The 26,654-nt window shown below is 34.9% G+C and overlaps 1 protein-coding gene across 5 annotated transcripts in view; it reads left to right on the plus strand.

Annotated features, from left to right (window-relative positions):
* The window catches only part of LOC136979441 (extracellular matrix organizing protein FRAS1-like), a 522,959-nt gene that overhangs the window by 339,858 nt on the left and 156,447 nt on the right, over window positions 1-26,654 (plus strand). For all 5 annotated transcript variants that reach the window (XM_067275439.1, XM_067275436.1, XM_067275435.1 and 2 more), the window contains 3 exons: window positions 740-1,084; window positions 13,510-13,595; window positions 23,963-24,143. In XM_067275439.1, the coding sequence (XP_067131540.1) occupies window positions 740-1,084; window positions 13,510-13,595; window positions 23,963-24,143 (612 nt within the window). The remainder of the gene's footprint in view (window positions 1-739; window positions 1,085-13,509; window positions 13,596-23,962; window positions 24,144-26,654) is intronic.

The following is a 26,654-nucleotide window of genomic DNA, read 5'->3' on the forward strand; positions in this document are numbered from 1 at the left end:
CAATCTTTCTTTGTTTTACACCCGATTTTCCAATTTTATCAGCAACTTTTAGCTTTTACAGGTATACCCTTTTATCACATTTTAATAGTATTTTATGGTTATTTTTCATTTTTTAATTTAATTGTAGTTTTACTAGTTTTACCCTTTTTAATGGTATAGTTATCATTATATCAGTTCAGATATTTTTAATTTTAGTGAACTTTTAATGTATATAATTATGTAATGTATTAACTCTATAAGCTCATAAAATTTATTCTTTTTCTGTATTTGGAGACGAAATTGTTTAAGTCCCTTGGGATACAAGGGAAGCTTTTTTAGCAGATCCTGCCAAACAACTTTCCATTTGGCCAGTTGTGTCTCAAATGATTTAACCAGATTTTGGTTGATTTCATGTTTAAAGACTTAAATATATGTAATCCATATAATTTATTGTTTCATTTTATTAGATTTGTATAAAATTAGGACTGTAGAAGAGTGAATATCCGAAAAATACCTTTTCATTTTAGGTAATAAATTATATATAATCAATCATCTGGTGTTGCTGTATGATAAATTCTCTACAGCAATTTTATGTGCAACAAGCTAAAAAAAAAAAAATAAACTAAGGAGAATTCAATATATAATAGATAAATAAAATATATTATAATAATGAATATTTTTATTTATTATTAAAAATTTATTTTTACTTTAAAGTTTTTAATAAAATAATTTTATATAAATTAAAATAATTTATTTTTAGTTTCAGACTCAGAAAAGTCTTTTATAGGTCTTCCTATCTCATCATTTATTTTACAAGACTTATATGATTTATATATTCAATATATCCAGAATGATCACTTAAATATTGAACCAGTTGCTGATAGTTTTTTATTTCATGTTACTGATGGAAGACAGTCTTCGTCAATTTCTCGTGTTAACATCACAATTCATTTAATTAATGATGAACCTCCAATTATTGTGAAACAGCAGTTATTTGTTGAACCTGGCCAAATAGCAGTAATTGATAATTCAACATTACTTGCTTATGACAGAGATACTCCTGTAACAGATTTAATATTTATTTTAGAGATTCCACCAAAATATGGTAAGTACAGTACATATTTAGTTAAATATAAAAGTTAAAAACACTTTACAACTTTTATAACTGCAATTGTAATAACAAATTTTTCATTAATACTTCTAGTATTGTTTAATTTTTATCATTCAACATAATCACAAATTCTAAAAAGAACACATTTGAAAAGTTTAAATATAATGTCTAAAGATATAATTTTGTGATTTTCCACTTGGATATTATGTTTAAATGTTTTGAATTTGTGTTCTTTTGGAAGTTAAATGGTAATATTCAATGTAAAAATGTCTGAATATGGGTACATTCAAAAACTTCAGCAGAAAATAACAAATTGCATGTGTGATGTGTGTAGTGCTTTGCTACTTAGTTGTGTATATGTATATATGTATTTTTTTTCTCGTGTATTTGTGTATACATTATGTATCCAGTGTGCCTTTATTTCTGTACCGGATTTTTGTTTTTATTTTATTTACGTGCTTTTTTTTTCCGTGCCGCCCTTATTTGGGTTGTGTACAAGAAATCACAGGTTTGGCTCAGAGGCATATCATGTGAAAGAGCTGGACTTCCAGTAGTAGGAGATATAAATAGAGAGACTTTGTGTGAAAGGTATTCTGTTTCTTCTTCTGTGGAGATCGTGGAGCATGCTTGCCCAACGAGTGACAACAAGATACATCTTCAAAGACAAGTGAGGACTGGAATCATAAGACTATTTTCTTAAAAGAGGCAATCTGTTTCCATCAAGGGGATGTAAATGTAATTTCAAGAAGGAATGTAATCAAAGGGAGAAAGAACCAATGGGTGTATTAGTGTTCGTGTGGCATGATTAATTGATCGTTCCTTACCAGGTTTATGAAGGTGTCGTGAGTAATCTCAGTTTATTTTTGTTCCCTCTTGTTTTTATTTTATTTTCTTAATGTCTTATGCATTGTCAGGTCATTACCATGTGTAGCGCACGAACAAATCAGTAGGAGGTAGAGGGGAAGGAACTTTTGAATGCGAGAGTTGTGATTCGTCAGAGTTGACTTCACATGTATTCTTTTGTCAATAACCATTGCATTTTCTTTAAAGGTATTAGTCAGATTGTAAGCCAACTTATTAGTTATATGTCTAAAAATAAAAAATCTGCAGTCTTTGGTCTACGGAACTCTTAGCAAGTGTTTTTAAATTAATGAACGAACAGATCTCTCCATGCATGCGCGATAGTCTCACCATCTTTACTCATCACACCAACAGGCACAACACCTTGAGCTAGAGCTAGAGCTTCAACATGTAGAAAATATAGCTGTTGAACACAGCTACAAAAGAGGCATGGTTTGCAGTTTGGTCCGTGCCTACTCCAACCAACGTCCCCACGCAGCATTTCTAACGCCCGGTCTACATCTAACAGTAGCCAGCAGCCCATTACAGGCTATAGGCACACAGTCGTCCAGTTTAATCAACATTTGAACTCTTTATACAGGGAGATTGCAAACCAGAATGGCACAGAGATCGTGTACAGGAGATCCGGCACAATTTACAAGCTGCTACACAACACAAAAGATAAAATAGATCTTAGCAGACTTAATTTATATTGGCTCAACCATATGTTCAACTTGAAAAAGGATATGTGAACATCAATCCAACCTTACAAACAACAGGCACATCACTGCCTTGTTGGCGTACGCCACCAACTTGGAAGTTTGGGCAGACTTCCAGAACACCAGATTACTTAGACAGGCCTTTTAAATAGATCATATTTGTCACCTGGAGGCCTTGGAGATTTATAAAGCCAACTTAAGAGGCAACTGTATTAACTTTAAAGATGGTGAGACTATCATGCATGCGGGGAGATATCTGTTAGAGGAATTCGAATAGAGCCAGGCAGAAGGGTGAAATGTGATATATACAATGTTTAAAATCTAACAGTATCATTCTAACAGTCCAAGTAGGAAGCCAGTTTAGTTCAGCACCTGAAGCAGGCCGAAAACGTTTGGAAGTTTTGTTTAGTTAAATACTGGTAAAAAACGTTTTGCTTGTGACAGTTCATTTCTAACTTCAGTATTTCTGATTAGAAGACTGTTATTTTATATACTCTGATCAATTAGTCTGGCTCATTCATAAAAATAGAGTACTTATTTTGACTGGGGATAATAAAGAAATGATTCAAAAATATTCAAATTCAATTGGGTCAAAAATAACACTGGACGACAATGATTTTGTTACGGGCTCAAAATTAGCATATTCTTATGTATTTTTATCTGCTGAATTCAAAAATCTCCATAAAAATGACAGATTAGCTCTGGCTTTGGAGATACAGTGATATGTTATTTTTTAGAGTCTACATTTGTATTTTGGAGAAAATTTATTTTTTGGGAGTTGTCACACCTCTCACACTTACATAGCAAAACGTTCTTCATATGTTTGTAGGTTATAAACATATTAAATGTAGCTATGACTTTGAGTTTAATATTGCTTCTGTTTTTCTTGGTTAAAATTTCTGGTTTTGGAGTACTTTTGAAGTGTAATACTGATTATACCAAAATGCCACGAAAATGTGTAAATTTAGTGAACAATTTTTATTATATTCATAGTGAAATAACAATTTTCTCACAGAAACACAATCTGACGCCTCTTCTGAAGACTGCCTATCACCATTATTTGGGTATAAAGATAGGGGCAGGATAAGTCATGGGCTCCACGTTGCAACTCTTGTTCAGTTATACTACGAGAAAGACTGAAAAATAAAAAATGATTTATCACTTTTGCTGTGTCTAAGGTTTGGTGGGAGCCTACAAACCATGCAGATGACTGCTATTTCTGCTTGATTCCACTTATAAAGGCAGGATTGTCAATGAAGGAAAGAAACAGTTCAATACCCAAATATTCCATTTGCAATTCGACCTATTCCACATTCAGATAGTTTACCAGATCCTACTCCATTCCAACATTATGAGCTTGAAGTAGAAAATGAAGAAAGTGCAAGAGAGGAAGAACCCAACAAGCGTTCCACATTCCACGACCCTGATTTTGAGATAAAAGATGATACACCGCACACTGAATTAAGCGAAATTGAGTTATCTCATTCAAGATCTAGTCTTGTCAAAGAATAAAGCGGAACTTCTAGGGTCAAGACTACAGCAACAGAATCTTCTCCAACGTGATGTCGGGGTCTCACAGTACAGAGAACGTTAGAGGGATCCCATTCCTTTTTTTGAGAAGAAAAACAATCTGGTTGTTTGCTGTGACGTTAATGGCTTGATGAAATGTTTGAATTTGAACTTCAAACATTTTCAAAAATTCAAAAGCACTTTTAATGTTGTTAGCATATGTAATAAAAATGTGTCGTTTCTTCTTAAGCCATTAAAATCACATACTGCCATCTCTTGTACATCACAGAAACTAGAGCTGATAAAAATTTTTCTTTGTCATATTCGATTTTATCACCCCAAAATTTGTAAGATTTCGCTCATGAAATAAAGGAAACGTTCAAAAACATTTTTTTTGTTGTCCAGTGAATTTAACCACTAAACACAAATACTACAAAGAAAACTACATATTTCATAAATTAAATTGCTGCATTTTGTATTTAAAATAAATGAATTATAACAAAATACAAAAACATTTTAAAAAATTAATAAATATAAAATAAATTTTCTTTCATTTAAATAAAAAAAACTAAATTTAAAATTTTGAATTTTTTAAAATGGTTGTAAGAAACATAGCATTAGTTAAATCCATCTTCATAGACATCCTTAAATCAACTTCAAATTTAAATAATTCATTGGTCTTCTCTGATTGCTTATCTGATGAAACTACCGTATGTCTCAGCAGATAAGACAATAGTTGAATTATAAAAAAAAGGGCCCCAAAATCTGGGTTGTCTTAGAGGACAGATACAAAAAAAATTGGATTGAAATTTATATAAATTAAAACTATTATAGTAAAACGGACAAACTGTAATTATTTACTAGTAGAGAGTAGAGTATGTCCAGAAAATAGAATAGCTTGTACGACGTTTTTGTGAATTGTCAAGGTCATTATCCGAATGGCCAAATCAGTGCAAATGTTTGCAACAATTGCATGGAAGTGCTGCCAGATGCAAGAAAATAAAATTTGATGGTCTTTCAAAAAATTACGAGTAGGACATAATTCCGTATACGCTATACGATATTATTATCCAGATGATGATCGCCGATCTGAACTAAATTCGTAAACTGTTGATAGTTCGAGGGTCGTCTTATAAGACAGATATATGCTAAAACTATAAAACTTTGACGAAAATTTATATATTCTTTTATCTGAAGGTCGTCTTATCTGCTGAAATATACGGTATTGTGAAATTTGGGTTTTTATCTAGTTTTTTCAAATGAGTTATTCCTACGATTTTAAGTGAAAAACAGAATTTGTGGGAAATTTTATAATTCTTCGTAAGTATCTACATACAATTATGGAACACCGGGGATGTAAACCACACTTTCGGGAACCTTTTACCGGTGTTGGACACAAAACGAAAATTCTTCGTTAACGTTTTCGAACTTGGTAGTTCTTCTTCAGACGGTAAAAAACGAGGAACGCAGATCGAATAATGGAACGAGTTATTTTTAAACCGAAATCGAATGCTTCACGATGCAGCTGGTCAGACATGCTCATACGGTGCGAGTAGATGGCGATTAAAGGAGCTAACTCTGGGGACCTCATTTCTATTCTTAAGGATCTTTCCTCTTCCCCAAGATTTATCATTGTTTTGGATTTTAAATCTTTATACCCATCACTGGAGCTTCCCCCAGCATTTTGCACTCTCAGGGACCTCCTCCTTGGTATTGTTGGAGACCGCACTTGGCACAAACAAGTGCTGGAGATGGCCCATGTGCTGTGCTATAACTCGTTTTTCATGTTCAATGGAGCTGTTTACACACAAAAAAGAGGAGTCCCTATGGGGAGCCCAGTAGCGGGAGACTTGTGCGAGATGGTCATCAGACAATTGGAGCAAAAGGTCCTGCCGCACTATCTTCATGACATCATCTTGTACAAAAGGTATATTGGCGACATAATCATATTATGGAGAAACGTACCTGATGTGTCGGCATTTGTGGAAGAGGTTAATGACAACCCTTATGGCTTGACCGTAGAATTGGAACAAGCTAACAAAACGGGGGTCCACTTTTTAGATCTAAACATCAGCATTGAAGAACCATCTATACAAACTTCGGTCTACCGTAAACCTGGGACGCCCTCTCTTTACATCCCTGTTGGGTCATGTGACCCATTCCAATACAAGTCCGCCGCTTTCGACAAGTTAATTAAGAGGGCGTTTTCGCATTTGTCCACTCCAGCAGCACTGGCCACAGAATTGGAGCATATCAGACGCGTAGCGACCATCCACGGGTACCACAAGCTTATTAATAGATTAGTTTACCGTCACCGTCGCACAGCACGTATCTCCGACATTCGCTTGCTCACGTCTCGGCAATCAACCTGAGGATGAGACACGGATCCCCGTCACATATAATCTGTACGTGGCAACGTTATATAAGGGGATTACTCGCAAGCGCCGTATTAAGATTGCATACAGAAGACGTCCCACCATCTTGGACATACTCCGTAGCGGGAAAGATCCCCCAACCCCAACAGACTTCCGGGCGTTTACTCCATTCCTCTTAAGGATCACAGGTTTGACAGAAACCTTGTTTACATTGACTCAACCAAGAGATCCTTGGGGATCAGATTACGAGAGCACAATGCGGATATTCTCCATGGGAGAGATTCTAGAAAATAATAAAAGTTAACTCACGCCAAAGTTGCATATACTTCTGATAATTAGCACTGAGTTCAGCGTTAACGTAGATTCTTCTTTTTATTGCAAGCACTTTCGACGAAAAATTACGATCGTCGTCTTCAGGCGAATGTGGAAAGAACAAATTTGAAAGAGGCACGTGCCGAACGTTCCAAACCGAATAACGGAAGATTTTCGTTGGCGAGTTTTTAAAAAATATAATGTATTCTTTTAGCGTTCGGTAACTTCTACGGCACTCTCAACTTACGCCACCGATCCGGACATCGAAGCGGCCCTCAACCAAGCCAGGTTTATCATCACATCGCCTCACCCTGAACACCTGAGGTGGTTGGAGGCTATCTCCATTTACAAACACAGCCGCACCACCACCTGCATTAACTATAAAGAGGAACTCAATTTGTCCACCACTTGGCAGACCCTCATTGACACGGACCTTTAATCGCCATCTACTCGCACCGTATGCGCATGTCTGACCAGCTTCATTGTGAAGCATTCGATTTTGGTTTAAAAATAATTCGTTCCATTATTCGATCTGCGTTGTTCGTTTTTTACCGTCTGAAGAAGAACTACCAAGTTCGAAAACGTTAACGAAGATTTTTCGTTTTGCATCCAACACTGGTAAAAGGTTCCCGAAAGTGTGGTTCAATTCTTTGTATTAAGGCAACCGATCTCACGCTGTAACATCACAAAATTTATACTAAACATTCGAATTCATCATTTTCTTCTGTCCTAACAACGATCTCGTTACTTAGTTCCCACGGCGAATCTAAAAAACCACGTCTTTTCCTCCTCTGGGGAGTCTCTTCCGATCTGCCAATCAGGTGTGCTCGTGGACGAGCTGCAAATTAATTGTTTATCGGAGTTGCGAAAATTTGACCTAGTGCCTATAATAATTGTATATTCCATCATCTACTTGCAAAGAGGTATAAAATCAGTATTGTAAACTTTCTCTCAGGCTCCCCCTACGTGAAATTGAGAGTTAGAATTGTAGCTTAGAGAACTTAGAATTGTAATTAAATTTTTTGTTGATTTTAATAAACCTTTGTTTTGTTAAATGGTGTCTTTACTCAACTGTCGGCCACAAATTATCATCGGCTACACTGATCTCCTCCACTCGCATAACACGTAACAAAATGTAACTGCCATCCGTGACAAGCGAGTAGGTCAACAACCTGTTGACCGGAAGGAAGGAGCAGTCCGACTTCCTCTGACCTTTCTGCAGCTCACAGTATATTTCCCATCTTTAAAAATTGATATATATATATATATCAATATGATCAATATGATATATATATATATATATATATCAATTTTTGAAGATGGGAAATATACTGTGAGCTGCAGAAGGGTCAGAGGAAGTCGGACTGCTCCTTCCTTCCGGTCAACAGGTTGTTGACCTACTCGCTTGTCACGGATGGCAGTTACATTTTGTTACGTGTTATGCGAGTGGAGGAGATCAGTGTAGCCGATGATAATTTGTGGTTGACAGTTGAGTAAAGACATTATTTAACAAAACAAAGGTTTATTAAAATCAACAGGTTGTTGAACTACTCGCTTGTCACGGATGGCAGTCACATTTTGTTACGTGTTATGCGAGTGGAGGAGGAGGTCAGTGTGTGTGTATATATATATATATCAAATACCAATATTTCAAGTTTTTTTAAAGACAAGAAAAAGAAACGAGAAAAAGTCTTTCCAAGAATTCATCTTTTGTCATTTAGTATTATGTACTCCGGAACATGGGTCGATAATCCAAAATATAATGAGTTTTATCAAAACATTCTCGGAAAATAAAATATTTAGAAAATACTAGAAAAAACTCTTTAATTGTATATAAGTATTTGTTTAATATACTTTACCTTATTTTTATCTCTATCTTTCTTTTGTTGTTGATTAATTTTGTGGTTCTGATGTACTGAATAGCATGAGAAACTTCATACAAATAAACCACCCTTTGTCAATTTTCCAATTTAAACTAGTAAAATTTTTCTGAAAAGCATATGGCAGGCAAATTTGGAAAATGAAATGAACGTTTATTCATTTACCTGAGAGTCTTCATATCAAGAAACTGCATCTTGCCAATTTTTAATATTAAACTTGAAACATTTTTCTGTTGAAAACAAAAAGAGAGAAATGCTGGAGTCGGAATCGACACATTTTTCTCAACTTTGACTCTTCTGGTCAGAAATTTTTTTTGACTCTGACTCCACAGCTTTGGTTTTCCCTGATTTTAATTAACTTCAATCTATTATTTATGAGCACCAGTGTCAAAGTTTTCTTTTTCTCTGGTTCGACACTCTTCTATTTTCTAACATCTAGGAGTCGCATTTGGGACTTGCCTGTTTATCATCATGTCGTATTTGTTTTTATAGTGTTTTATAACAATATTTCTCCTTACTACCCCGGGATGAATATAAAATTAACTATCACTTAAACCTACTAACCGGAGTAAAACTTGTTCTAATAGGAGCATCGAAAACATTCGCAATATTAAAACAACTTTTATTCCGGTTAGTAGGTTTAAATGAAAGTTAATTTTAGAATATTTTTCGTACGTAAGTTTTATTTTAGTTTTCTTTTTACTTTAACAATTTTGAAATTTTACACAATTAATACAAATTTCAGATTGTGGCTGGAACTTCACAATTATATGGTCGTAGCTCTTCATTTTGTTGTTAATGAAATGGATGAGTAGTCATTTGATGTGTACTGATAAAGATGCAGATTTGTCTGCAATGTGACTTGGTGGAGTGCCAGGTTTGTGTATCTTTGTGATAACCAACAGTGAATGACAAGCGAGGATTAACAAACACACTTTGTTAATTTACAAAATATACTTTTATTCGCTACTGTAGTGCTACGCGACTATGTATTATTATTATTTTATTTTCTGGGTTTCCTTTTTGTATGTATTGGGTTTTCTTGGTTTGTACCATGTCGCGTGGAATTTTGTTATGATGTCACCATAGGATACGTGAAAAGCCTTCTGATTGGTCCAGAGTGGGACAGTAAGTGAAGCGGACCTCCGGAGAGCGGGAATATAAATTGAGGAACTCTCACGATTTAGGACACTTTTAGTTGTTTTTGGATTCGTCGAGGAAGGTCGGAAGAAGAAAAGGTCGGCAAGGACGTCAGAGTTAGACCGGGAGAACAGGAGTCGAGATATGGCGGCCATTTTCAGTCGGGAAGCACAATCCATTTCCATCGTAGTGCAATTGAGGAGTATCATAGAGGGACGTACTTTTGGTGACATGAATTACATTCAGGTCTCGGACAGAACTATTAGTTTTGAGGTTTGATGTAAAGAAGAGGAATGCTCGGAAACTCGAGATCGTGTTGCATTCACTTAACATAATACCATGATTTGTCGAAGGCTACTATATGCAATTATCGTATAGAAGGAAAATGTGTGTGTATATATGTATATAGAGTATTGTAAATTTCGTTAGTTTTAAGCTGTGTATCGTGTAAACTTGAGGGATAGGAAGTATCTCACAGTTATTGTACTTTAGAATAAATTACTGTTGTTTTGTCAAATTCGTGCACGTGTAATTGGTCATTACTTGAGTCCTTAATATACATCTTTATTACATCCGTGTACTTCGATCCACCGGATAATCTACACTACAATATCGGGTTCTTTGTACACTGGATCCCAACGTGTAGGTGGTGAAATTACAAAATTCGGAATACATAAAACAATACTATTAATATTACAAGTATCCCTATATCTATACTTAACCTATTTACAAACTGGAATAAGGAAAGAAAAGAGAATTTGGATACAGAATAAGAGGAAGGTGGAAATATCTGGGTTTCTGCTCTGGGTGCTCTGTGATACTGGGCTGGGTTACTGATGTCTCCAATCATCCACTCCTATCAATGAGGCTTTCCTTGGCTCCTTCTTTAATCTATTTTAGTAGATTTCTATTGTTAACTTTGTCAATATTCTACTGCTGAATCAATCCAACAAATTTGGCAGATCAGTAAGAAGTTCTTTACCTACTTTAACAGACTAGATGGCTTCTTCGCCTCGACCTCACTCGTCGAGCCTCGATTCCTATCTTCTGTCGTTCCGCTTCAGAGCCCGTTCTCCTCGACCTTTCTCGTCGAGAGTCGAGATCCCTTCTGCCCCTTTTTTCTTCTCCTCTCTTTTATTACTTTGTTTTTAACAATGTTGTTTTTCATGTCAGAGGCATCACTCCCCACCAGGTAATAAAGCAATTACATAGTAAAGTAATTAAAAAGGAAGTCTTTTTAGTCAACAAGAAAGGAAAACAAAAGAAATTTTAAGCCTAACTTAAATTTATAGAATTATTAATTACAAAAATATACATTAATATGGCCAACGGCCACACCTTAACAAAAGAAAACATACTCAGAGTAGAAGGAACAGGAGTGAAGGTGTTTTTCATATACCTAATCTGGTGTTTATGAAATATAGAACTCTGTTGTGAAGTTTTTGGTGGTAGTTTGTAGGCACCTTGCGGCTATATGCCATATTGTTTGTTTTTGTCTTTTTATATTTTTCCATGTTCTTTGTTCTATCCACCTTTTAGAACTTTCTAATTTCCTTAATTCTTTGTCTTTGGTGGTGAGAGCCACTTCCTGGAATCATTAGTACAATAAGTACAAGGTTTCCCGAGGGCATACGAAGTGAAGAACTGTCACTTTTTAGCTTGTGCTGTAAGAGAGTATAGTTGTGTAAAATTGTCCAGTACATGAGTATATGGGTAAATTCATAACTTCAGGGAGATCTTTGAAATTCCTATGCCCAAAGATAGTGTGTTGGATTCGGCATCAACTTGACCAGTTGTAAGTTTTGAACAAGAGAGCAATGAATTGGTGATCAAAAACCCTTAGGAACAGAGGCGAAGAAGAAAGTGTTAATTTCGTGCAAGACATTCTACGTGGCCCCTCATGACAACAAAGATGTTAATAGGACCCAGGTACCTTTGTCCTGTGCTATCTGCCATCTTTACTACTTCTTGCTCCCTATCTTCAAACTTCCTTTCTTAGTGCAAGTTCAGTTATTAAAAGTTAGTGATAAGAAATTCTTTTTGTAAGAATTATTATTGATTATTGTACAGATTAGTATAATCATGATTTGGTGTATCATCATAATTATCCAATTGTCTTGCTGACAATCAGGTATGTAGAATGACCATCCTGGAGTTGGCATTTATTCATTGATTGATCTGTATCACGTATAAATAAATTTTTTAACATCTAGTGCACATACTTTGTTTGTTGGGTGTTTGCCTTAGTCAGCTAACTGAAACCTTTTCATAAATATCACAATCTTAATTACAAGGACCATAACACCCTTTCACAAGCGCAAAGATCTTATTTTGAAATTTTTAAAATGAATTGTCTAATTGATAAACACTCAAATTCATGGTTATTTTACCATCCAATTAGATGCCAGTTTCACAATTTTAAATATTTATGTTCAATTTTATATATTTCTTTCTAACAGTTTGTTTTTAGAAATCATTGTTAGGTTATAATCAAAATCATTATTTTTTTATTAAATTATGTTTTTACTGGGTTTTTTTGTTTTTTTGCACGAGTTATTCTATTCTATTCGAAGGTTACTTGTAAGTTAATAGAAAGGAATCAAACCAAGATGACTAAAAAAAAGCTGTTATTTGGAAAGCATGTATATAATTTTATGTAAGAATTAAACATGCACCTTCTAGAAACACACCAAATGTTTGAATTCATTCAGGCTGAATGTACTTATTTTGATGTATTTTTTATTTGAAGTGTCATGTTGTCTGTATATTAGTTATTCACTTATAAAAAGTTTACAATTGTATGGTGTTCGTAACAAGAGGTACACGATCCCGCGAGCGAAATGGTACAAAATAAAACTTAATACAAAGTAGTTTTATTCTCTCTGAACAGGTTCTTACATAGGATCCCAACTTTACAACTTCTAGAATTTTATATATACAGGAATTAAAAGTTTGTCCTCAAAAAACAGTTATCTTGCACACACGCGACAATCTGACGAGGACCGTATTCACTTACACTAACTTATACTAACTTAAAACTAAAAGAAATTGGAAGAATAGAAGAAATAAGGAAAGATAAGAAAAGTAGTAGAAATACCCGGGTTTCTTTGCGATGTGTCTTTTGGTGGGGAACAACTTCGGATCTCTCTCTTTTGTTACGTTTGTAGCCCTTTTCCTTATAGATCTTTCGTCTATAATCTTTTTCTTTCAGACTGAGTCGTCTTTCCTCGATGATCTCTCTCTGCACTTTATCCTCTTAGATCATCCTTCTCCCTTTCTGGAGCACTCCTTTTCAGCTCCTACCTCTTCGGGATTCCAACCCAGACTGGCACTCTTTCTGTCTGTTTTGCTTTAGGGCCTCACTCCTTCTTTTGTTCTTACTATTGAGGGAAAGATAATCCTCCCCCAAGGGCAAAGAGTTATACAAAGAGAGTTCTAGGAAGAGTTAGACAAAAGAAAGTTCTAGAAAGAGTTAGACAAAGGAACAAAGAAAATCTAAGACTAATTCAATATAAAATATACAAAATATACAATATCATATCCGACAGCCACAATTGAATGATATAGTATATGTTAATTAATATTTTACTTTTATAATTACCTAAATTTTTATCAAATTTTTTACATTAATAAATTTTTTTCAGGAAAATTAAAGAAATTGAAATCAGTGGCAAAGCAAAACTTGCAGCATAGTATTGATTTAACTTCTGGAAATAAATTTTCTGTTCAAGTGAGAATTATATTTTGTTTTTATTCATTTAATAGATCATATACAGTACTTAAATAAATAAATAAAATTATTTTATTAAACTTCTTAAAATTAGAGAAATTCTTCTAGAATCTTTAATTAAAACAAGATACACAGACTAATTTTAGTGGAGGATAGAGAGACAAGATTCTTGGTTCTTATACTAACAATTTAATCTGTGAATTCTAAAGAATTTCTCTAATTTTAAGAGATTTTAATAAACAAAATAATTTTTAATAAAATCACTTCAAGTTATGAAAAATAAATAAAATCTTGATTCATAATTCATATTTATAATCTTTTATTTTGTTGACTTTTTATTGTCAGTTACCGATAAATATCGATTAAAGTTGTCAATACTTTACACTTGAGAACCTTAAAAGTCCAGTAATAACACTTTAATAGAAAACTAACGTTTTCGACCGTACTCCGGTCTGCGTCGGGTTTGTAAACCAGTAAGGTTCGAACTTGGAATGCGAAGAACAATATTTACAAGTTATTTTTAAACCTATGGAACATATGGAACAACGTGTTCAAAAATTATTTTAAAATCTGTGGAACAATCTAAGTGCATGTATAAAACCTTTATCCATGCATGTTACCATGGCAATAGAACTTTATCCATACCATAAACAGTAAATAGTGCAATGTAAATAAAGATACAGAAAAAGGTTTCAAACTGCCAGAGTATGGTCGAAAACGTTAGTTTTCTATTAAAGTGTTATTACTGGTCTTTTAAGATTTTTGAGTGTAAAGTATATGCATTCCAGTAATTGTGTAAGAAGTTTTTAGTTGTCAATACATTTTCATTTCGCATCTATTCCAAAAATATTGTTTATTTCAGTTCAAACTGGAACATGCTTGTAACATTCTAACACAAGGTTTTTTAAAAGATTTTATCAGTTGATATGATTATAATGATTTTTTCATTTAACATTTTTCAAAATTTTTAAGGTATAAGATAAAGAAATAATTTTATATCAACTCATAATTTCTTTTAAAAAACCCTATGTATTAGAATGCTACAAACATGTTCCAATTTAAACTGAAATGAATGTGAAAAGAAAATGAAGTGATTTAATAACTTTAATCAATATTTAACAATAATTGCTGACTTTTTCATGTAAGCTTATATTTTAATAAGTAAGGTTCTTATCGAATATATTTGATAAGAATCTAACTTATTATTCGGAAGTAGCTCTAATTTGGAAAGTAGCTCTAAACACAAATTACTCCTTGTTCAAATAATAAAACCCATTTCTCGGGTGTTTTCGAAAAATGGGCCTCTAAAAATTGTGTGTTTAGCTTTTTAGTGTTACAAGTCTTTGGAAGTTTCATTTTTTGTAATGGCAATAGCTGAGTGGATAAGATGCAAGGTATTAGTGCTATACAATATAGGTTTGGACCTTTGCAATTTTAGCTTTTTTCTTTTTATGCGAGTGAAATGTTAAGTTGTTTGTGTGGATAGTGGATAAGAATTAATACACCCTTGTAAACAAAATATAAAAAGTTTATTAACTACAATAAAACACGTACAAAGAAAAAAAATTACACTAAACCCGGGATATCGACCAGCAGGGATTTTTTGTCGAACAATAATACTCTCCAACAAACTCGGTTGGGACCAGGATAAAAAAACTGTGAATAACACTCCGGACCAACAATACACAATTATAATATTACTATATCCAAGTTTATGCTAGGTATTAATAATAAACTGAAATTAAGGATTATGGCCAAAATTAAAGTTACCACAAAATCAACCTGTAATTGGAGATGACAATGTAAACAACATCATTAGAGCAGTCCTGGATGACAATGGGGTGTGATGTTCTCTTTTTGGAGAAGTATAATCAGAAAAATATAAAAGTACTCCAATAGAGAATACTAAGTACAAAGGAAAAATCTACAAAATATATAAAAGAACAACACCGGAGTGAAAATAAATTAAAACCAACAACTGTAGTGCCTTTGACCGGTGTGCTTCTCTCCTCTTTCTCTGTAAAACGCAAACGTTTTCGAACCTCGTTGGTTCTTCCTCAGGCGTAACGGAATTCTGTTCTACAAAATTTAAATATCCCGTCGAAGTTGACCGTTGATTTAGAAAAAATTTGCATTCTGGAACGCTGTCGCGTGATGCCGATGCCGACATCGGCTACACGCGACAGCGTTCCAGAATGCAAATTTTTTCTAAATCAACGGTCAACTTCGACGGGATATTTAAATTTTGTAGAACAGAATTCCGTTACGCCTGAGGAAGAACCAACGAGGTTCGAAAACGTTTGCGTTTTACAGAGAAAGAGGAGAGAAGCACACCGGTCAAAGGCACTACAGTTGTTGGGAAAAATCTACTTGTATGATCTCCATTATCCGGTCCTCGAAGACAATCCCTAGTTTTTGTCCTTCACGTGTTGGTTCGATTTGAAGACCTTGACATTACATTCTTTTCTTCAACAACTTTTTTTATTAGCCCATGGAATTCTTTTATGAAGAAAGGAAATTGCCATCTGACCTGGTTTGTCTCTCAGCCAAAAGTAAAGTCCTGTAGTTACTCCCATAGCATGTGGTCTGCAGGGTTGAACAAAAAAAAAAAAATGAATAGTCAGTGTAATAGCATGTGATTTTATAAACAAAAGTTTATTTGTGACACAATACACAATTCAAATTTGCAAAGTCCAATCATGTTACATTATTTCTATTCAATTTATACCTTCTCCTTCCTTATGCTAAGCCCTTTTTTACCCGGCAGACAAACGATATAAAAAACGATAATGCAAAGAAAAACATTTTAAAAAAAAAATTAGGGAAAGAGTATACAATAAAAACATGAACTTTTTTTTGAAAGAAAAAAATCATTGGTCTCAATGACACTCCAGTTGGTCCTTTGCCTTTTTGGATGGCGATCTCCTTTTCTTTTCACATATTTCCCTTGGTGGAAATGAATTCCTTTCAGTTCAATAATTTCTTTAATCCCAGGACAGTTGGACCTCCTGTGTGCTTTCTCCTAGTCTTTACAACCTGCGGCGTCCTCTGGTCACCAACGCACGAAAAACCTCCCAAAAAAAAGTATTATTCATGTCATTTTTATCTCCCCTGCCTAAGGATGTCACTCCATCCCAAGCGACCTCACCTCGGGCCAATCCTCACATCACAAACCCTGCCAGAAAAAGCTGGTGGTACCAAGGAAGGAAATGGAGAGAGACCTGCACAAAAACAGACACGTGACACAACATAAGCAAAAAACAAAAAAAAAATTTTTTTTAGATAAATAATAATAATAATAATACATAATAGCTGCGAAGTGCTCGTTATTCATCCAGAAGTAAAACTGTTTCCTCACTTCACTTACATTTCCTGGGACTACTACCAAAACTTGTTCGACCATTTCTTCCATAATCAAACAGGAAGGGGGAAGTAACCTCATAGTTGGATTTACACAAAGAAACGTGAACAGACAAGTATTGGAAAGATATGGGTAGACAAAACAGTTTACAAAAAATAAAAATCATATAAGGCGTAACACCACATGGGTAACAAAATTATATTATTATTTTCTGAGCCCCTGGCCTGAGCGCGAGCATTTTTCTTTTTTTTGTGCTAATTTACAAAATTTAACAAATAATCTACACACATCGGTGTAATACCAATGAATCTTCTTAAAACCTTATAACCGGCGAGGGTATGCTCAAACTTTGTAAGCAAACGTTTTCGGATTCCTCTCTGGGTCCATCCTCAAGCTACGTTCTTTTTAACGAACGGTTATAACAAAGACCAGCTGTGTTCTGGATGAAAATTTGAATTATTGAATTCTGAATCTAACATGAACTGCATGCCAACCAAATTCAAAAAATCAAAAATTTTTTTAAATGATTACGTAACGATTTCTTGTTACGTAGATGGCCAATGCAAACATTTAAATAACAATTTTTCTCATGTACTTCGTAGCTTGCAGAAATGAGATGTCCCAAACCAACACCACAGATCAATTTGCCTCTTTACTTTGTCTCCTCCCTCTGTAGGAGGGCTTGCCACGCTAAAGATAATGTTACCTCGCCATTGGCCATCTACGTAACAAGCGATCGTTCGTAATCATTTTAAAAAATTTTTGAAATTTTTGAATTTGGTTGGCACGCGGTTCATGTTAGATTCAGAATTTGATAATTCAAATTTTCATCCAGAACGCAGCTGGTCTTTGTTATAACCGTTCGTTAAAAAGAACGTAGCTTGAGGATGGACCCAGAGAGAGATTCGAAAACATTTGCTTACAAAGTTTGAGCATACCCTCGCCGGTTATAAGGTTTTAAGAGGATTTATTTACGAAATTTGCCATATAATTTCTTAACGTGATGGTTAGGAAAAAATTGCGTTAGATACGGATCAAACAACATCCTCTGTAAACAAACAAATGGGAATTTTGACAACGAGGTGTTAAAAGGAAAACATTCGATTGTGAAAGAAGGACAGCTGCAGTCAAGCGTTATCAATAGAAACCTTGTCGCACCTGGGAATTTACCTTTGACTCTGTCAACAGTTGATTACATGATCATTTTCCAGGCAAACTGCATAAAAGGTGGATACACAGACATTCTGGGCGTTCGTCCCATACAAAGTTATAACGAAGTCAGTTGCCATATAGACAGCGTTTTGTTGTAAGAAAGTGCATTGTATTGTCTGAAAAGAAGACTTATTTTCAATACGAACTGTCTAAGACACAACCTACAACCACACATGAGGACAAAACCCACTATTTGACAATGCCACATACATCGGAAAGTGCTCTCAGAGATATTTTTGTTAGATATCTGTAAACTCACTCTCTGCAAAATTAGCATGAAAGATAGGTCAATTGGTCAAGCACGCACACCGCGAGCTGAATAGAAACTTTTGTTGCTCCACTCCATAGGAGTTTATATGTAACTGCATCTAATTGCATAGCTTGTAGAAATTAGTGTATTTGATAGAATTATATGTATTATAGAATTAGTTATATATCTTCCTCATACACACCAGGGTGTATATTATATAATTAGAACTCACTTGTGCCTGTGACCGGTGTGAAATTAATTTCACACCGGTCACAGGCACAAGTGAGTTCGAATTAGTTATATAATAAACTTTTATTTGTTGTTTGTTAAAAACCTGTCTCCTGTCTATTCGGATAAACAGACAGCTATTGGCTTACCCATCGCACCTCCCACTCTAATGTTTCCTCCTACTCATCCTAATTGTTAAGAATCACGAGTTAGGATGCAAATCAGATTCTTCTGAACTATCCTAACTGGTGTCAGTCCTGACAGGACAAGAATCTTGCAATCTTTGCCCTTCCCATCACAAAAAGCTATTTGACGATAACGTGAGCTGTTTCTACTAAACTGTTGCCAATTAAGTGGCATTTGGGAAACAACCTCTGTTTCCCCAGTTTAAAGCTTATAAAACAAGAAACTAACATGACATCATTTTCTTTTTATCAAACGTGAAATCTCTAGATTTTACTTTTGTATGTGTTGTTAAATAAAAATTTTTATTTTCTCATATTTTTTTTAATGTATTTATGCTCACAATTACATAATATGTCAGCATAAGCAAATAAGCTTCAGACGTTACTTCAGATTGACAAAAAAACACAGGGCTGATATGAAAAATTGGATAGCATAATTGCAGTGAATTTTTTTTAATTGTTGATGTTGTTGTCAATTTCTTCATTCACTTGGGTTTATTACACTTCAAATCTAACAATACTGATCATATTTGAAAATAAGTATTAAGTAATAAAAATTTTATTTAATGGCAGACAACAGTTAAATCTACAGAAATTTCATTTTCACTTGAACCTACACCATGCAGCTCCAGTACCTAGCATCTTATCCATTTGACTATCACCACTACAAGAAATGACTTTAAACATACAAAAGTATGTTTAAAGTCATTTGAAGTTAAAGTTCTCAATTACATATATAACCAACCCCAACATACAGAATGATCAAATGATACAACAGGATTTTAATTGGGTTAATTGGGCTAACATGACTAATCAATTATAAAAATATTACATAATTTGGACTAAAGGCTAATTTTATAATTAGAAATAAAATTAGTTAATTTTTATCAGGTGACCAAAAAAGTTTGTATGGTTTTTTAGGTTAAAATTAAAATGTATGTAAAAAGTGAAAAAAGCTATTTTATTCAATAAAGTAAGCACTGTTACAATCCACAACTTTTTCTCAATGAGTTACAAATTTGGGACTTTCATGGAGCATGATTTACAATCTTTAGAAGTGAAGAAACCTTCAACTCTTATTCCAGCACTGTTTGGTTTGGAACTGTCAGTTGTGCATATGATTATTTAACACAGAAAAAAGGTAAATGGTTGTGTCCATAAAATAAACGACTCCTGTTAATGTATATTTGTGCCTCCAGGCATAAGTGTCAATACAGCTAACGCGCATCTGACTGAAGAGAAAGGGACACGACAAAGGTCGGGTGTGGGATTGCCTAACTAGGGACTATTTGGTGTGGGTTATACCCTTGAGGTTTACATACATAGTGTGAAGTGTGCGAATACTGTATACAAAGAAACTAAATATTTTTTTAAAAATCAGAATCTTTAATTTACGTAACAGGATACAGGAAGTTTTGTGGGATGCCAGCTATAAAATCTCTATCCCCGACACTTATATCTATTCGTATAGTGATCGACAATATAAAGAAATTACTGACATAAGTTTAAATCTCACGACAATCCTTTCGTTACAAAAATAACTAGTCTACTAAGTGTGATTAAAATATATATACATCTTACTGCTAAACTTATAACTAATTATAATTAATGTTGGATGATAGATGAATTTAGAACAATAAAGTAAAGAATAGAAAGAAAAAGAAAGGGGTACACAAGAATTTCGGCATTATTCACAGTGCGATATATATATGTTGGACGGATCACTTCCTATTCACGAAGAATGTTAACTTTTTCTCTACAACGTGGTTTACTTAGCAGACTTGGATGAAAAAATACTCTTATACGTTTTCACAATCGGGATTTTCACTCCTTTCCCTCGGACCTCTTTGTCATCTCCACCTGGTTCCAAAAAAACATGATGGAAAGCTTCTTTTCGCATATCTTTCCTTGTCCAGTCCTATTCAAAGAATGAACTCTTGGTCCCTCTTCTACCCTGAGGGCCGCATACCGTCCCATTGTCCTTAAGAGACCACCTGCTGTTACGCCGTTAAACACCAGTTGGGAGAAAATTCCAGGAAGTGAAGACAATAGTAATAGGAAGAAAGAAAAGGGAAATATATTCTAATATAAAATTAAATACAACTGTACAATAATGGCATTTAGCCACAATAACAATAGTCCAATGGAAATATGTCTGCTGAACATGGAGGGCGAGACAGAATTTTCCAACTGAGGCTATGGAGCTTGTCGTGGGTCACTCGTGCTGTATGAGGTCGTGCATTATCTTGAAGGAATACACTGTCTCATGATTAACAAGTGCCTGCTACGCTTGGAACAGAGGATCATGAACCTGATGCAGTTTTGCTGAATAGCTATCTGCAGTGATCATTTGGCCAGGGAAAAGAAGTTCATAATGAATGATTCCAGCTGTAGTTCGCCAGACACACAATAAAAGTTTTCTGTTGGTGGATGTTGGGTATGTGGTAGAAATTCACCAACAATAACCAATGATAGGAATGTTTAGTGTTGTTACATGTAACTCATATGTGTGATAAAAAATGGAGTATATGTAACCCATTTTTTATCACATGTCAACAATCGGTCCAAAATTGAATCATTACTTTGTCATGAAAGTAGCAGAGAACAGATCATAAACCTCTGGAACTTACTATTGCCCATCAGATCATGTGGAACCAATTTGCTCAGCTTCCAGCTGTTTCCTAGGCAATGCAAATGCAAATGAATGATTTGTCATTCACATTGAACCTTTTTGCAAGTTCCTGGCACATTGTCTTGAGTCCTACTCAGTGGTTGCCTTCATCAATGATGCTTGATCTTCCCTCGCAGGATTCATGAAGAGCATCATCATTCACTGTAAATTTTCTCTACCACTTTTGGGCTGTCCACTTGCTCACTGTGGTCTATCCAAATGCTCTACATATCTTGTGGGCTGCTTGCATTAGTTAGTGCTCAGTTTAAACTCATACAGTAAACACCCTCAAATAACTTCAGTCGGAATAGCTATCATCTCCTCACTCTTCACAGTTTTTTGAACTGACTTTCATGCTTTCTTGATGTCATCTGATTCCAGCATGAGACATGCTATTGGTTTTGTATTGATTCATGCACATACCTGCAACTGTGCCTACATAATTTTCATTAGAATGATAACATTGAAAAAACTGCATGAACTTTTTTGGTCACCTGATAATTATTAAATACAGAGCTCACTAAAAGTCTTTCTGTATCATTTAATTGTTAAACTTTTCAAAATTAGAGTCGCATTCTGTTTCTTGTTCTCACTGTTGTCAAAATCAGTTTTCTTTCTTTAAAATTGATATCTGAGAATAAAAAAAGGGCTAAACCTGGTAACATCTTTACAATTATTCCAGCAATCCTTAACTTTTCAAGTAGATTTCCAAAACAGCCTTATGAGAACTTACTACACCTCATTGAGAATCATTAATCTAAGACATTTAAAGTTTTAATTTTTAAACAATCATTTCGGGATTCCAATTATATATTTTTTAAATAACTTTTTATTGTAATGTGAAAGGCAAACTTAAAATGTGTGATTCACATATAAAATTTCAATTGATTTTTTCATAAAATACCACAATTTCATATGGATAACCGGTGGCAATGTGTATCCTGCAACAGCTCACTACACAGTAAATTGCAAAAATGAAAAAAAATTTTCATATAACCCTCTTCACCATATACCCTATTTTATCTTGCTTTCAACAGCTCCTCTTTGAAGTAGCTGTTGAAAGCAAGATAAATATCAGTTTGGACATTGTCATCTCGAGCATTAAAATATTGTTTTTTACATTTTATTTCTATCAACAAATCATTGTAGGTATACACAAACAATCAAGCCCAAAAATTCTGTAATAATCATATGAATTCTCGTATTAATCAATCTATAGTTTATCTAACTACAAATAATTAATATAAAATAATTTTTAATTATCTTATACTAACATTAACTAATAATTACAATAATTTTTGAATTAAAGGTAATCATTTAATTTAAGTTTCTATTTATTTTCAATTTTGATAATTATTATTAAAGATGAAATTACCTTTTTGCTTTATTTTTTAAACTCTAATGCAGAAATCTATTCATTCCTGTACTCACTGGCCATCACTATAATTTGATCATAGGTATTTATGAACTGCCCCAGTAAATTAAGTGTAAAAAAAATTACACTTTATTTTATTTCAAATTTCCTTTGTTCAGTAATAATAGTAAAGTAATTTCCTTTGTCCAAAATAATAGTAAAGTAAACTTGGAAATAATTTTAATATCAATAATAAAATTATTTTCTATGTAATTTTGTTGACAATATTGTAATGTTTTAACAGGATTTTTTCATGAGTTTCACTTGTTCTAATATTTTAATTTTGTAACGCATCACCAACTATTTTTAGAATTTTATTGTTTGCCAATGAACCATTAGTATATTGTATATCTCGGTAGATAAGACGATAGTTGAATCATAAAAAAAGGCCCTCAAAATCTGCATTGTATTATAAGACAGATACAAAAAAAAATTGGATTGAGATTTATATGAATTAAAACCATTATAGTAAAATGGACAAACTGTAATTATTTTCTAGTAGAGAGTAGAGTATGTCCAGAAAATAGAATAGCCCGTACGACGTTTTTGTGAATAGTCAAGATCATTACCCGAATGCCCGAATTGGTGCGAATGTTTGCAACAATCGCAAGGAAGTACTGCCAGATGCAAGAAAATAAAATTGTTTTTTCCAAAAATCACGAATAGGACATAATTCTGTATATGCTATACGGTATTATTATTCGGATGACGATCACCGATCTAAACTAAATTCGTAGGCCATTGATAGTTTGGGGGTGGTCTTATAGGACATATATATGCTAACTATAAAACTTTGACGAAAATTTATATTTCATGTTATCTGAAGGTCGTCTTATCTTCCGATATATATGGTATTTGTTTTAATTTGTGATTATAATTTAAAATCAATACATAACCCACCCCGTTGCATAATCAGCATTCCCATTCAAATTATCTTTCAAATACAGATCATCTGCAGGTTATCTGCATGAAATCATGGTAGTTTTATTTATTTTTTATTGCACATATTTAATTTAAAATAAACTTATTTAAACATTTTATGACAGGATATAATGAATGAACTGGTAATATATATTAACGATGGAAATGTCAAGAATAAGGAAGACAGCTTTATTCTTACCGTTTCAGATGGAGAATTTTACGACACTCAAGCCATAACAATATTAATAGAATTATTGGATGATAACATTCCTAAACTGAACATAAATGGATTTGGACACAGTGCAGGTAAATTTATTTTCAAAGTAGTGAAAATAAATATGAGTAATTGTTTATATCATTAAGCATTTTATATACCATATTTACTTGCATATAAGAGAAAGTTTTTATTCATTTTTCACTGCTTTAAAAACCTAGGTCGTCCTATACACACGAGACAAGGATTCTTTGCATTTTTGCAATAATTTTTGTGAACTCTGTATTTGCATTTTGTAAAATTCTCGTGAATTTTACAATAGTAGTGCCTGAGAAGTGAATAGATACGATACTTAGTACATTACAGATTTATTTTACATATATCTTGTATATACAGAACAGGGTCTAACAAGAAAGAGGTCACTGCCCTCGGTTACAGGGTTTATATATCGGGCGTCTCGCCCTCGGGCACTGCGCTCGACGCGCCCTTTACATGTTGTGGTAAATCACCACATGACATCCCTTCCCTCCTAGAAAGATACATAATCTTTCCAATATTTCGGAGGTTGTCTCATGCGTGGCTGACGGTCCTCTCTGGGGTTGCTGGTAGGTGCATCCAAACTCTGTTCTACTTCGTCTGGAGCTAGCTCTTCCATGTCCGACTTGTCATTGGGAGAAGACTCTTTGTTTGTCGGTTTGGCTGTAGTCTCCTCTGGGAAACGTGGTCGAATTTGGTCTGTATGTCGTTTAATTATCTGACCATCCTCTGTACGGGCCGAATAAGTAACATTTCCTCTCACATCCGTGATGTCAGCTGGGGTCCAGTTCTCGGCGGAATTGAAGCTTCGAACATAAACTGGATCACCCACTCGGAAGGCTCGATTCGGAGATTTTATTTCTACTTTCTCACTGTTGCCTTCTTTCGTTGAGGGATAGCAATTATCTATGCAAGTCCGCAACTTCCGCCCCATCAGCAGTTCAGCCGGACTCACTCCCGTTGCCGACGACGGTGTCACATGCTGTGATATTAGCATTCTCGCTAACTTCAAACCTATGTCAGCTCCTTTCATTTTCTTCAGAGTCTGCTTTGTAAATTGCACCATCCTCTCCGCTTGTCCGTTAGACGATGGATGAAAGGGTGCTGTAGTGATATGTTGAATACCGTTGTTATTAAGAAAATTGCGAAACTAGCAAGATGTAAAGGCAGTGCCATTATCTGATACAATCACTGTTGGTATTCCGTGCGTGGCGAACAGTTTCCGCAACACTTTAATCACTCCATTTGCAGATGTCGACGGCACTATATCCACTTCCAACCACTTGGATCTGGCATCCACCACTATGAAAAATATTTTGCCCTGAAAGGGGCCGGCAAAATCTATGTGGAGCCTATTCCACGGAGCTTCCTCCGGTTCCCAAGCGGACATTGTCTTGGGAGGGTTACGTTGGACTGCTTGACAGCTCGCACATGACCTAACTAATTTCTCAATGTCGCTGTCCAGGCCTGGCCACCAGATGTAACTCCTAGCCAGTGCCTTCATCTTAACAATACCCGGGTGTGCGACGTGCAACATATTGAGACATATTTTCCGTTGATGGGGAGGAATTACGATACGACTTCCCCATAGCAAACATCCTTTATGGATTGACAGTTCTACACTTCTGTTTTCGAATGGTTGAAAAAGGCCTGAAGTTTTCTGCTTGGGCCAGCCATTCACAACCCAAGTCTTCACCCTAGATAAGATTGGGTCTTTATCAGTTGCTAGAGCTATTTTTCTAGCTGACAGAGATGGACACTCCATGACGTCTATAAGGAAGATGTCTCTCTCGTTCTGTTGCTGCTCTGGGACTTCGGCCACCGGAAGACGACTCAACGCGTCTGCGTTTTGTATAGATTTTCCTTGTCTGTAGACGAGTGTGTAGTCATATGCTGACAGGAGGTTATTCCATCGGAGCATCCGGGGTGAGATGATGCTTGGAGTCGGTCTGGATGACGATAGTAGGGCAAGAAGAGGTTTGTGATCTGTCTGTATTTCCACTTGCCGTCCGTAGATATAGTCGTGAAATTTCTTAACTCCCGCCACGATTGCCAAGGCCTCTCTGTCTATCTGTGCGTAGTTACGTTCCGTTGCTGATAGAGTGCGTGAATAGTATGCAATGGGTGCCTCACTTCTGTCTGGCATGCGGTGGTTAAGGACAGCTCCAATACCGTAAGGTGACGCATCACATGTTAGCACTAACGGTTTTTTTGAGTCGAAGTGCGTTAGTACGGCGTCTGATGTCAACAATGATTTGACGGCCTTAAACGCTTTTTCGTGTCTGGGCCCCCACTCCCACGGTGTGTTCGCATCCAGAAGACGATGCAAAGGTTCCGCAACCGTGGCTTTGTTTTTTAGAAAAACATGATAAAAATTAACTAGTCCCAGGAACCCTTGAAGCTCTCTTTTGTTAGATGGTACAGGACTGTGCCAAACTGCCCGGACATTCTCCTCTGAGGGATGAATTCCGTTTGCATCTATCTTAAATCCCAAAAATGTTACACTTGGAACGCCTATAACACATTTCTGTGTTTTAATGCGCAAGCCCGATGATTGGAATCTCTCT

Source organism: Centruroides vittatus, unplaced genomic scaffold, assembly GCF_030686945.1.
Source record: "Centruroides vittatus isolate TY-2023 unplaced genomic scaffold, ASM3068694v2 contig_620, whole genome shotgun sequence".
NCBI classification, from domain to species: domain Eukaryota; kingdom Metazoa; phylum Arthropoda; class Arachnida; order Scorpiones; family Buthidae; genus Centruroides; species Centruroides vittatus.